Raw genomic sequence first — 14,704 nt, 5'->3', positions numbered from 1 at the left:
GCCAGAGATTTTTCAGCATTTTGGAGGCTCGCAGAAAATTGAGTTCTGTGTCTATGTCAACACCATACCCATCAAAACACAGATTAGATGCTCATCTGTCATCAGAAGAAAACGGTGTCAAGGATTCAAGGAGGATTCAAGGATTCAAGGATATTTATTTGTCATGTACATAGAGACACTTTCGTGTCACTTGTAATGAAATGCATGGCCGTTGCAAAACAAGTGTGCAGAAGAAGGGTGAAGAGGAAGTAAAATAAAAATAAAAGGTGTGTGTGTGTGTGTGTGTGTGTGTGTGTGTGTGTGTGTGTGTGTGTGTGTGTGTGTGTGTGTGTGTGTGTGTTCAATCAAAGTAATTAGGAGGAATTCAGTAAGCAAATGGCATGAGGAAAAAAAGCTCTTTCTCAGTCTCTCAGTTCTAGCTCTGTGACAGCACAGTCGCCTTCCAGATCTCAGTTTTCAAATAGTCCATGTCCTGGGTGTGACTGGTCTTTGAGAATGTTATGGGCCCTAGATAGCACTCTCTTTGTGTATATGTCTTTCACGGCAGGCAGAGGTTGACGAATACAGCGCTCAGCAGAGCGCACTATCCTTTGTAGTTCTTTCTGTTCACGCACTGTGGCGTTTCCGTACCAGGTGATGATGGACCCTGTTAAGATGCTCTCCACTGCTGAGGAGTAAAAGGCTTTTAGGATGGGTGTGGAAACTTTGAACTTTTTCAACAGGCGCAGAAAGTACAGTCTCTGCCTGGATTTCTTAATGATGTTGTGTGTGTTGTTTGTCCATGTTAAGTCATTTGTGATGTGAACACCAAGGTATTTAAAGCACTCTACCCTCTCAACTGGTTGTTTGCAGATGGAAAGTGGAGTGTAGTTTCCCCTCTTTTTCCGAAAGTCCACCACCATTTCCTTAGTCTTGCTTACGTTTAGTGCCAGGTTGTTGTGCTGGCACCATTGTGAGATGTTAGAAACTTCATTTATATATGCCTGTTCATCGTTATTATTGATCAGTCCCACCACTACAGTGTCATCAGCAAACTTGATGATGGAATTCTGACTGCTGCTGGCTCTGCAGTCATGGGTGTAAATGTTGTAGAGTAGGGAGCTTAACACACAACCTTGAGGTGAGCCAGTGCTGATGGTGAGGGTGTTAGATGTTGTGCCACCCACTCTAACAACCTGCGTGCGGCTTGTGAGAAAGTTTAACACCCAGTTGCATAGAGGTAAGTCTAGCCCCAGTGACTTCATCTTCCTGACAAGAGTAAGGGGAATTATGGTGTTGAATGCTGAACTATAATCAAAGAACAGCATTCTCACATAATTACCCTTTCCTCTGTCTAGATGTGATAGTGTGGTATGCAACAAATTTGAGATGGCATCGTCCCTTGACCTGTTCTCTCTATAGGCAAACTGGAGAGGGTCAAATGAGCTAGGCAGGGATGTACATATGAAGGACTTCACTAGCTTCTCAAAACACTTCATCACCATTGATGTCAGAGCCACTGGACGGTAGTCATTGAGGCATGTTGGACTTTTGCCTTTTGGAACTGGCACAATTATGGATTGCTTAAAGCAAGATGGAACTACCCCTGTGGCTAAAGAGGCATTGAATATTTGTGTAAACACAGGGCCTAACTGATAGGCACAAGATTTTAAGAGTCTGCCAGATATGCCATCAGGTCCTGCAGCTTTCCTGCATTTAGCTCTTTTAAAAACGTTTATGACATCTTCAGACACAAATAAAGTATTACCTTCAAATGAGTCTGTTTGTGATGGTATAGAGTCTTTGGTGTCAAAACGTGCATAGAAGGCGTTCAGCTCATCTGCGAGATAGTCACTTACGCTGGTATTGGAGGGGGGCTTGCTTGAAAACCCTGTGATATTTCTCAGGCCACTCCACACACGAGCTGGGTCTCCCTCGTTGAAGTCAGATTCCAGTTTGTCCCTGTAGCGTCTTTTTGCACTCTTGATGGTTTTCCTAAGATTGTATGCGGCGGTTTTGTAGCTTGTCATGTCCCCTGAGGCGGTCCCTTCATTGAAGGCATGTGTGCGCAATGACAACGCGTTACGCACTTCACGATCCACCCATGGTTTTTGGTTTGGGAAGACCTTAATTGTCACCGTCGGAATGATGTTGTCCGTCAGTAGGTTGATGTAGCTGATTACAACTTCAGTGAATTCGTTGATGTTGTCCGTTGACGAGCGAAACATTTCCCAGTCGGCGTCGCTAAGTGCGTCCTGCAACGTGGCCACAGAATGGTCTGACCAGCGTTTTACCTCGCGTGTCACTGGGGGATCTCTTTTGTTCCTCTGTATGTATTTAGGGACGAGAAACACAGCAGCATGGTCTGACTTCCCAAAGGCTGGTAGTGGTGTTGCTTTGTAACTGTCCTTGAACTGGGTGTAACAGTGATCAAGCGTACTGTTGCCGCGGGTAGGGAAATTTACATGCTGGGAAAACTCAGGCATTACGCGGTTCAATTTTTCCCTGTTAAAGTCTCCGGCTATAATCTGGGCAGCCTCAGGGTATTGTTGTTGTTTTCTATTTAAGACGTCCTGGAGCTCAAGCACTGCGCTGTCTGGGTTGGCATGTGGAGGGATGTATACTGATGTAAAGATGATGACTGGAAACTCACGGGGCAGGTAGAATGGTCGGCACTTGACTGTGAGGTGTTCCAGTTGCGGCGAGCAGCCATGGGACAGAATGGTAACATTTCTTGGGTCACACCACTTGTTGTCTGCCTACCCCTTTCCGTTCTTTCATAATCATCTGTTGAAAATAAGTGGAATTCGCCAAAATGCTGCTTTCTAGCCAAAAAGCTGAGAAAACGCCATTTGAAGTAGAACTATAATTGAAGAGTTCAGATGCAAAACCCCCTAAGTGCCTTTTCAGAAAATAATCTTCTTTCATTTTAATTTAATACAAAGCTATCAAAATTGCATAGTTTTTTTTATTTTATTTATGTAATATAACTATAATATGTATTATCAAGTACATGAATGTAAACCAAACTCTAAAAATATAGAAGTGCAGGTCTTCAGAAATGGAGTTAGGGGGTGTTGCATCTGAACTCTTCAATTGCAAACGTTTTTGCCCATAATGACATCGTCCTAACAACTCCGAACCTATCAGATGCCATTACAGAGTCTTCTGTCATCTGTAGCCTGAACAAAAGATCGTTTGTATGATCTTTTCAACCTAATAATGTACTGAAATATAACGGGGATGAGCTCGAAAACAAGAGTGTTTTGGTTTGTTGCTGGCGCACACAATGGATCATGACAGCAGGTGCACGTAACTCCGTGAACTCACAGAAATACTGTCTCATCGTCCTCCCTCTGTTTACTTTGCGCTCTCTTCTCGTTGGGGAACGAATCACAGCTAGTCATACTATACAGATCCATAAAAAGTAACTGTAGAATGAGTAAAAATAGTTGACTTACCAAGGCTCCTTTATTTAGGCTTAGTTGTTAGCGATTTTGTGCTAGCTAACTAGCGTAGCGAACTTTATAGCCAAGCATTCCCAACTGAGGTGACTACACATCACCACCAGTCCCCATACTAGTGCATTTCCTGTTAGATGATCTTTTGTACATATCACCCTGATATTGTGTAGGCTGATCACATATTCAAAATGAAACGGTTGCCACACAGATCATCTCTGGTTGAACATGGTGTATTTTGGGCAACCTAGCTACAATGCCTACTAGCTAGATAGCAAAAGGGGATTGTATTTGTTCATGAGAGGAAGTTTTTTTTTTTGTCAGGCTCTGACACTAAAATCAGTAGCCTACCTGTGTTAAAATCAGAGGGCAAGAAAGTAGACTACTGTCACAGGTGCTTTACTTTCAAAAATGTTGAACTTTTGAGATTATTATAGTAAAAGGGAATGTTTTTGTCTTGACATTTCCTCTTGCTCTGAGCTAATGCCCTGCCCTGACTATTCCTAAGGACACTTCTGCCACCTATAGGAACAGTTAGAACATGTGTAGAGCTCTGAAATTTTAACACAATATAGGACAGACCGCGCTCAAGGCGTGGCTGTAAAAAAAGCGTCACTAGGGCGTCACTATTCGAAATGACGTCAGCTGCAGCCCAAGGCAGCCAATGAGTTTAAGGTATGTTCTGTCAGTATACAATTATTTTAGCGGCATAAATTTGATCGTTTTTTAATTATTCACTTTGAAAGGTGCACTGTGTAGAATGTGGCCAGAATGGGTACTGCAACTATACTGCTCATGGAAACCATGCTGCCTATTGCCAAATTTGATCTTTGATCATGAGTATTTACTAAATAATAAACCAATATTTACTAGTATAACCAAAGTACAGTAAGTTCTGCAGCTAAAGAATATCTAATTCTGGAAATTTAAAATGGCGGATCATGGAGCAGATCCCCCCCTTTTCATGTATGAAAAGTGCAATTTTCCCAGTCATAATGAATACTTAGAATTTCTTGGTGGTGGTGAGTATTCACTCACTAACTTCTATAGGTGTACGATTGAATCAGTGATTACATACAGCATTACATCTTGGTACACCAGCTACACACACGGCAACAAGAAGATGTTACAGCGCATTATTAAAACAGCAGAGAGAATCATTGGTTGCCAACTACCCACACTTGAGGAGATCCACCATACACTCTGCACAAACAGAGCATTAACCCTCTCGGCGCCACAGGCGACTTTTGTCGACGAGATGCCGTATTGATTACAACGGCCGTTTTTTTCAAATAGGATATCAAATGTAGTTCAACTTCCACTCCATTGGGTGGCAGACATGTAGTACTTCAGTTCTAAACACATTGGGACGCCTTATATGGTATTTTGTTTAAGAAAACTACAAAACTACAAACCTCGGACATTGCGGAAGTAACTTCTCCCCTGTGAAACAACGCGAAAGACGGAAGCAGCCTTGTAGTGACATTACGTGGATAATTCTACTGAATAAACGACCAAATGCACTCAAATGGTAACTTGTCATGATTGTACATATGTATTCATCATATATTTCGCCCCTAAATGAGGTAATATGCGAACAGGAGTGTATTTTCTGCCGCGTTATACTTCCCATGTTACTGTTGCCTGAGGGAAACTATCGACAGCCTATTCGTCGATCATGGGGACTGTAACAAGAAAACCCTTCATTCATTCACTTGTAAGTACACAATAGAAGTGTTCGTTTCTGCAGGAGACTTGTATATTGAGGAAGGGAAGGTTTTTTCCGATCGAGATGCGAGGTAATTTCATGCTGCTTTGTAGGCTATACTGTCGCTATGCTGGCGACGTTCATTGCAACGACAGGGGAATGATGCAACGCGTCGTAATTTGCCTGTTACAGAGTCAATATTCATCATCTGGAGGGTGACAGTGGTCAGGATGTTTGTAGAAGAGCTTGTATACTAAGTAGAAAAGTAAATGAAGACAAAAGAAGTGCGCATATTCCTGCCAACAGTGGGGGATGGAGTGAGAGGAGTATGCGCCCGAGACACAGAGGTCTCGTGCGCATTCTACTCGGTGCAAAACGGAAGCATAGTTCACGCTACTCGACACTGTTCCTGCCGACTGCAGGTCTAAATAAATAGCAATTCTATTCTAATGATATAATAATAGTAATAATTATGTCCAATTGCGACCTGACTGAGTCTATTTGCAACAAAAAAGTGTGATACCAGCTGGGGTTTGGTGCATCAGAAAGACATGGGCGATATAGGCTAGGTAACCAACCCCCCCCCCCCCCACACACACACACACACACACACACACTTTCCTTATATCACCTATTTGTATATCAGTAAATGTAACACTGGGTTTGAATAGATATTTGCACAAGTTTTTAGACATGTAGCCCATACCCAGAGTCCTTCAGGGTGTACGCTGACAGGCCTACTGTAGGCTACTGTAGGCCTGCTGTACTTGGTTCAAAGACACACAAATGGACAAAATGCACATAATACCCCTAGTGTGGATAGAATCTGTATGCTGGGCATTGCTGTGAAGGGTGTCCATGCACTAAAAATAACTTGTCACCTTCATAGACCAGTCCCTACAGGCAAAACGGCAACCGTCCATTCACTTGTGTTTGTCACTATGCTACATTGTTGCACTATATTAGTTACAAATTACACTTTTAGTGTACAATTTTTGCTATCTAGACCTAAATGTATGCACAGAACATAATAGTGAAGGTGTCTGGGGAAGTTTTATAAATTAAATTAGATAAATTATTAAAAATATTTTGAAAATATGCAAAAATATCCAATAACTCATTATAAATTCAAAATGGCCGACACCATATGACGTCATAATATGCAAATTAGATGGGATAATTTACTCCCAAAATAAACTTTGGGTCATCCTCAATATTTGTCTCATTAATTGTCAGGCTCTATCTATTACCCATGTTAAGCCACAGCCTTTTGAATATAACATGTCAAAATCATCAGTTTTGGGCAAAAACCTGTGGCGCCGAGAGGGTTAAACATCCTTAAAGACCACACACACCCTGGTCACAGGCTCTTGACCATGCTACCATCTGGCAGGCGCTTTAGGACTCTGCGTGCCCGCACTACGAGAATGAAGGACAGTTTCTATCCTACTGCCATTAGACTTCTGAACTCAATACGTCACCTGCCCCATCTCAATACTTCGGGACTCTCTATACTGTGAGATGCATATGAACTTTTATATATTATTTATTATACTGTTAATATATCTTTATTTTGTGGGCATTTGTGAGTTGCTTCCCAACAGAATATCACTGTATTTATATAGTGACAATAAAAGCACTCTACTCTACTCTACTATTCATGAAAAAGGTAACATTTGTGAATGGGTAGCATGTATTCTGGAAATAAATTGTAAAATATATTACACGGTGCACCTTTAAGTTAACTGAAAAGTCAAAACTATGCCCAAACCAAAACAATTTCTAACCCTAACCGTCATTAGTGGGGCTCCAAAAGCTTAATTAATCACGGTCCCAAGTCAGACGATGCTTATGCGGGTCATTAGTAAGTGAAGGAGACCACTTCCATGGTCCGCTGTCAGAAAAACCAACATGCAACTTTTGACAATGCGGTCCGAACGAGTTGTGGGAAACACTTTTCATTTGAAACATCGCTTTACATACCGTATTCAGATTGGTACTATCAACTGCTGGCATTCCGTAGGCCTAATGAAAAACAGTCTCACAGCGAGTCTATTTAAACAGCTTTTTTCATTACTGTGTAGATTTTGAGACAGGCATGCCACGGGCACCGCGCAAACAACGTCATCCTACATTGTGCCCCTTTAAAGGCATATAGCATGTAGCCTGTTAGCCCAGTAGTCTGAGCGTTGTGGTCCTCGGGGGGCAATCGCCATTCCGACATTGACGTTCAATTGTCGGAATGGCGGTATCTTTTTTTTCCCATGAAACGTCCCGCCATTCCGACCCCCCCCCCCAACAAATTCTAGTGCTTCCCTTGGAGCACAATTTACGCAGATTTCAGCACCACATGTGTGGAGAGCTCCGGACATGTCGCAGGTGCATGCTCGCTCCCCTAAAAGCAACTTGGTCTCGGTATGGCGGTATGAAAAAGTGTTGGAATGGCAGTATGTCTGAATGGCCGTGTTTGTCGGAATGGCGGTATGTCGGAATGGTGGTATGTAACCATGCTCCTCTATGGCTTATTGTTTGACTTATGGGCTATCGGACTAATGGGCTATCTGACCAATGGGCAGACCACCACTGATCCAAGGACTGTCACCAATATGCACGTTGGATAAAAAAAGTGTCAGCAGTGTAATTTTAAGGGACTGTGACCAATACCCTGTAAATAACTGTAAGTGGCTTTGGATAAAAGTGTTAGCTAAGTGTAATGTCATGTAACGACACCACAGCTAGCTACTGTAGCTAACTCCACCTTCCAATACGACACCACAGCTAGCTAGCTACTGTAGCTAACTCCACCTTCCAATACGACACCACACAGTGTTTCCCATACATTGATGAAACTATGGTGCAGCGCCATAGTTTACATTTGGCCACCATAGTTTCTGAAAATGTAAAAAAAAAAAAAACCCTTAAAAAAAAAGCCTAGTCAAGTTGTTGTAGTTAACTTGGCTTTGGGAGCTTTAGAATAACAGGCGACTACAAATCACTTATAAAGGTATTAGTAACACTTAGTTAATAATGAACTCGTAATGAACAAGACATTTACAAATGTTTGTAAACGATTAAGGAATAAAATGTAAAAACTATTATAAATGATTTATAAAGCTGCTTTCAAAGCAATTATAAAGTATTAGTAAATTATCTTTTAATGTCTACAAACTATTTACAAAGCATCTACAAACTATTTACAAAGCTTTTTGCGCCTGTTATTCTAAAGTGGAAACACAAAGGCATGTACGAAAACTTTTGTCGAGGTAATATGTACAATGGACAATTTCCGTTGAAATGATCTTTTAATGTCTACACACTATTTACAAAGCATCTATAAACTATTTACAAAGCTTTTTGCGAATGTTATAAATCATTTATAAAAGTTTGTATATATTTTTCCTTAATCATTCACAAACATTTGTAAATGTCTTGTTCATTATGAGTTCATTATTAACTAAGTGTTACTAACACTTTATAAGTGATTTATAGTCGCCTGTTATTCTAAAGTGTTACCAAAACCTTCAGAGAAGAGACAGTTGGGATGAGTTTACAGACACTCCCCAGGCTTTGTTTTACAGTTGTATGATAATGAGTTAGGCGACAGTACTTCATTGACACAGCAGAGGAGACATCGGGCTGCATATAGAAATGAATGTGTAATGAATGTGTAATATGTTGTTAAGCCCCTTTACTGGGAGGAATTTTGAAAAACTGGCCCTGTGACCAGCACCCCTCATGTAGAATGTGTAGGCGTGTGTGGGAGAAAAGGTATAGCCTACTCCCTTTTAGTCTGTGCGTTAACAATTTCACAGTGCTCCTAAATTCTTATCTGTGCTCCTATTTTGTCTTTGTTTTTTTCATTGCATTTTTATATGATAATGTACTATACATGTCAAGGGTAATTTCTCAAAACATAAATGGCTGAAATGTAGGCCTATAGTTTCTCCATGCGCCAATGTCATACTTCACTCATTGTTTCCCCGTTTTGCATTTACGGCGTGTGAACTAACTCTAGCTTTCAAAACGGCACCACAGCTAGCTACTGTAGCTAACTCCACCTTTCAATAAGACACCTTGCCAATAAGGCACACTTGCTAATACCAGCTAGCTGACACCGCCTTAGAGCACTTTCCAAACACCACCTTTTAAAGACACGCTTTATCTGACTGTATTATAGGCTGCTAGCGTGGCTCAGCTACAGTCATGTGTAATGTAATGTGATTTGTGTAGTCACTTGTGTTTATCTGCATATTGGTGTGACTGGGCCGACTGGTGTGAGGAGACATGCACAGTGTTGGGCAACTTGTAATTTGTAGTCAGCTAACATCAGGGTTGAGGAACCTTTTTCATTCGAGGGGCCACATTTCATATTCTATTAGGTCCTCAAAGGGCCATACTATGAACACAAACCAGGATTGCCCCTGCACTTTAGGCCTAAGTTTATATTGAAGGTGGCCACCTTTACAACAGACCCCAACTTCACAAAGTTTCCTAAAAATATATCTCAATTGAATTGCAAATATAATTTCTAACAATTCTAACATTTCCTTACAAAATATGTCATATGGACAGTCATATGGGTAAGTGGTTAGAGCGTCAGACTTGTAGCCCACAGGTTGCCAGTTCGACTACAGACCCGACAGGTTGGTTGGGGTAGTAATTATCAGTGGTCTACCCCATCCTTCATGACTGAGGTACCCTGAGCATGGTACCATGCCCCCGCATTGCTCCCTTGGGGCTCCATTGGGGGCTGTCCTCTTGCACGGGGGATTGTCCCCCCTTCTGGTTTTGATATTGCCACTTTTTCTATTTTAATCACAGTTCAATGTAATTCCATTGATATTGCTTAAAATTGAGACATATCCCCCTTCTGGTTTTCTGACAAATCGCACCCAGGATGTATATTCCTCTGAATGGAAAAAGAAGATATCCTCTACTACGCTCCTGCACTTCACAATCTGGTGCGTCACGAAAAAAGACTAGTAAGACAAGGAACAAAGTCACCCGAGCATCTTCAGATATGGATATTTTGCTGTTTTATTGGGCAAGTGCCAAGACTAACATTTATGATAATATGATATTCGACGTGAGAATGTTGAAACTTTAGTCTTAGCACTTGCCCAATAAAACAGTAAAATGTCCACATCTGAAGATGCTCTGGTGACTTTCTACTTTGTCTGACATAACGTATAAGGCCTTATGTTTTTCACAATAGCATTGCTAATGTGACCGAGGTGTTCCTGCGGAGTTCGTGTCCCTTGGGGCCGCAAACCTGCCACCTCGTCAACGCATCGGTTGGGCAATGGGAGGCACAGTACCAGACCTCTGAGCTAAAGGGCCGGTCCAATAGCAAAACGCTACCGCACTGTATTGAGGCTTTGGGAGGGAGGTTAAATAACGTTCCATGCCACACTGCTAGTTGGCCTCCGTTACACTAAATCTCTCCCAATATGCACAGCAGGATGGGTTCCTAATATGATTGTGATCCCTTTCTCTGGAATAATCGTGCGTGTGTGTGTGTGCGTGTGTGTGTGTGTGTGTGTGTGTGTGTGTGTGTGTGTGTGTGTGTGTGTGTCTGTGTGTGTGTGTGTGTGTGTGTGTGTGTGTGTGTGTGTGTGTGTGTGTGTCTGTGTCTGTGTCTGTGTCTGTGTCTGTGTCTGTGTGTCTGTAGAGGGTGATGACATTTACCTGAGACATGATGAGCAAGTGTGTGTAAGTCTGAATCAGCATGACTGACACTATGACAGAAAGAGGGAGGCAGATGTGTGTGAGTAGTGGGTGTGGGTATGTGTATGTGTATGTGTGCGGGAGAGAGAGAGAGAGAGAGAGAGAGAGAGAGAGAGAGAGAGACAGAGAAAGAGAGAGAGAGAGAGAGAGAGAGAGAGAGAGAGAGAGAGAGAGAGAGAGAGATGTGTGTATGCTTGCATGTGTGTGACACTGCATTTCTATGTTTGTGCGATAGTGAGTCGGTGTGTGTGTGAGCGAGAGAGAGAGAGAGAGAGAGAGAGAGAGAGAGAGAGAGAGAGAAAGAGTTTGCTCATAAAGGACGCTGCTGGTAGACCGACAGGCCCAGTCATGTTTCAGTGATGTGGAAAAGAAAAAGGTGTGGACCACTATAACTCTGTGTGTGTGTTTGTGTGTGAGTTTGTGTGAGACAGAGAGAGAGAGAGAGAGAGAGAGAGAGAGAGAGAGAGAGAGAGAGAGAGAGAGAGAGAGAGAGAGAGAGAGAGGTGTGGACCACTAACTTGGCTACTGTACGGTATGTGCGTGCATGTGCATGCATGTGCATGTTGTTTTTTACCTTCTGTGCCTGAGCGATGGTTTTCCTCACCACTTCTTTGATGTGAGGCTGTGAGTCCATTGGCGGCTGAGTGTAAACAGTGGCTCGCGTGACCCCCCGGTAGGCCGCGCAGTCCGGCCACCCGATGTCCAGCTGCGGAACCGAGATATCCGAGCGGTCCGGCCAGTACTGTAACGACAGCGCACGCTCCTCTCCTCCCGTCTCACCGTCACCAGTGTCCTGAGTGATTACTTACAAAACAAGTAGCCTAATTAATCAATGTAATGCATTAAGCACTTTTGTTGTAACTAAGTAATGTAAGGCATGGGGGGGGGTTGTAATATATAGTATAGAGAGAGGAAGGAGAGAAAGAGAGAGAGGGATAGAGAGAGGGGGGATAGAGAGAGAGAGAGAGAGCAAGAGAGAGAGAGAGAGAGAGAGAGAGAGAGAGAGAGAGAGAGAGAGAGTCAGAGATAAAGAGAGAGGAAGAGAGATATACAGAGAGAGGGGGAGAGAGGAAGAAAGAGAGAGAGAGAGAGAAAGGGAGAGATAGAGAGATAGAGACAGAGAGAGAGATACATAGAGAGAGACACATCGACAGAAAGAAAGAGAGCTAGAGAGAGAAACGGAGAGCCCAACACTCACCACCACTACGTATTTCCGAGCCGGGCTGGTACGCCTCCACACGCTGCCACAGGCGCTCCAGTTCCTGGTCGGAGAGGAAGGGTCTGAGCTCGCTCTGCTTGAGGTATTCCCGGTGAGCCTCGCGACCTCCCGTGACCAAGGCCTCGATTGCGAGACGCTGCTCCTCACTATACAGGAACTCAGGCTTCGACTCCGACAAGCGCCAGTTGACGTGGTTGTGATCCAGACACTGCACCTGAGACAACGCCATAGCGACTAGGCCTAGATAATAATGTACAATACTATAAACTATAGGCCTACACTTACTAACCACCAAAGATAACACTAAACTATGCCGTTATTAACTACACTAGCCAGTTGACATGGTTGTCATTGAGACACTGAGACAGCGCCATGGCATGCTAAAGTGTAAACTTAACCCACGTAACCAACGACAACTCTAACGCTCTCAGTGGATCACTAATGACAACACTTAGGCTAGTGACTGACAGTGACTTATCTTTAGATAGGCCTACATACATTAGGCCTATAAATGCGAAAGAAACACTTCGGATTGCCGTAAGGTCTTCTAGGCCATAGGATACTCCAGCTCCACATATTATCAAGATATAGAGCCCATATTATCGGGAGATAGCCAATCGCCATATAATCCGTGCGCTCTAAGGCCACGCGTACTTAACTGAACTCCCCTTACATCAATAACGTTTGACCGCCAACTCACACATCAGATTTACAAATGAATAAGTCTTAAAACGCAAGAGGCCAAACGTCCTTAAATCTCTTTAAAACAAAGCCACACAAGTCCAGTTGTCTACAGATTCACGATGTGGACTTGATTAACGCGTAACTGTTACTCTCCCAAAAAGTCGGAAGTCAGTTCATCCAAAGAGCGGCACAGTCAGATTAAGAACTGACGAAGTCTTTCAACACAACAGGCGAACGATCCTTCTATCTCTAAAAACAAAACAAGTTCAGTTTTTAAAACTCTTAGCGGTTCCTCTCCCAAAAAGTCTAAGTCGGAAGTCAAGCCCTTTCATCCAGACACTAATTCTCGAGGAGCGCAGTCAGCATTCTTATCTCTCCGGCCGTCTGGAGACTCGGCTCGTGTGAAAACTTTCCCCGCCGGCTCGCGCTGCAGTCTGTCATGCGTGACAGCTCGCGCAGTTCACCGTCACCGTCAGGTGAAAAAAAAGTGTCCTGGAGACAAAGCAGCATGAAGCGTCGCGTCCACCAGACACACCTTATTATCACATGACAGGGTTGGTCGGGAACCGCCCGTTACACACACACACACACCCTGGTTGTCTAGCGCAATTTATGTGTCCCGTCTTGTTGGCGGTTCCTGGTGAGTCAGCAGACCGAATACATCTCTTCTCTTCTCTCGCGTGAGCTCTGAGAGCAATAAAAAAACTTTCTGACTTCTAAGGAGTTTCTCATCTGCAGTTAGTGGACAAGATACCTCTCGCGCGCTCTCGCGCTCTTAAACTGAAGACAGATTTGGGGAATCACAACAGCGCGTGTCCTTTGCTGTCGCTTTCAAATCGGATCTATTTGCATAGCTTAGCCTCTCTGCAAAAGATGATGACGCACACACACACACACACACACACACACACACACACACACACACACACACACACACACACACACACACACACACACTAGAGTGGGAGGGGTAAATTGACAGGAAAATGCCTCGAAACTGCTTCCTGCAGCGTGTGTGTGTGTGTGTGTGTGTGTGTGTGTGTGTGTGTTATTAAACGGTGTCCCCGCCCAGCTGGTGTTGCAGTTTAAAAGTTAACTCTTTAGTGACCGCTGCTATGAGACTACACCACACCAGGGTTTCCCAAACTGTACCATGACAAGGATCACAGGAGCATCTTTTCTCCAGGCAAGTCAGGCAGTCACTTGGCCCCCCAAGCCCCTGGATACTGAATAACAGCTCACACTTTGCTACAGTAGTGGTACTTTCAAATAGTCACTCCTTTGACATTTAGCTTGGGGCCCCAGCTGAACAGTCGCCTCTGACAAGGATCCCCATATAGGCCTACTGGTATATTCCAACCAAGTCAAGTCAAGTAGCTTTATTTGTCCCAGCTTGGACAATTGTTTTGCAGCAGTAGTAGGCCTACACTATACACTCACACACTTCCAGAAGACAATATTAAAAAAAAAACTCATAAAAGATAAAAGACTAAAATAAAATGAGTGAATACATACATTTGGATTAGGAGTTTGCATTAGGAGTAAGATGTTTTTTGTTTTTTTTAAATTAAAGACAAAATTGCTAGGAGAAGTGAGGTGCACAGTAGCTTATGAAAGATTGACCTGCCTAAAAAATAAATAGGCTACATAAATACTGACCTACAGTGTATGGCTACGTTTCTTTAAGCAGCTAAACGGCCGAGGGTATAAACAAGTGACTGTTGGTTCCCGTTTTAAATATCCACCAGTCCGGACAGAGGGTAAAAGCTGAAATTCACTGTGCAGAGGACCCACTACACGAGGGGTTCATAAAATTTACCATGGCAAGGCCCCCCATACCAGTAGATTCCAGCCAAGGCCCCACTGACATGAGGCCAAATGCCACACTATTTTGTCTGTGCACCCAATTTTACCACTCAATGAAGT

At 43.2% G+C, this 14,704-nt stretch overlaps 1 protein-coding gene across 4 annotated transcripts in view; it reads right to left on the bottom strand.

The window, feature by feature from the left end:
* LOC134456228 (protein FAM83G-like) overlaps positions 1 to 13,667 on the bottom strand; it is a 53,737-nt gene extending 40,070 nt beyond the window's left edge. For 3 of the 4 annotated variants that reach the window (XM_063207619.1, XM_063207622.1, XM_063207633.1), the window contains exons 1-2: positions 12,074 to 13,667; positions 11,450 to 11,679 (exon numbers count right to left, since the gene is read on the bottom strand). In XM_063207619.1, coding sequence (XP_063063689.1) covers positions 11,450 to 11,679; positions 12,074 to 12,323 — 480 coding nt within the window. In that variant the 5' untranslated portion in view covers positions 12,324 to 13,667. Of the gene's footprint in view, positions 1 to 11,449; positions 11,680 to 12,073 lie in introns of those variants that run through there. The other variant, XM_063207628.1, reaches the window with a different exon arrangement.
* Positions 13,668 to 14,704: the final 1,037 nt, after the last annotated feature.

Source organism: Engraulis encrasicolus, chromosome 1 (assembly GCF_034702125.1).
Source record: "Engraulis encrasicolus isolate BLACKSEA-1 chromosome 1, IST_EnEncr_1.0, whole genome shotgun sequence".
Lineage (NCBI taxonomy): Eukaryota > Metazoa > Chordata > Actinopteri > Clupeiformes > Engraulidae > Engraulis > Engraulis encrasicolus.
Note: the sequence above shows the minus strand (reverse complement) of the source record. Positions and strands in the feature narration are given on the sequence as shown.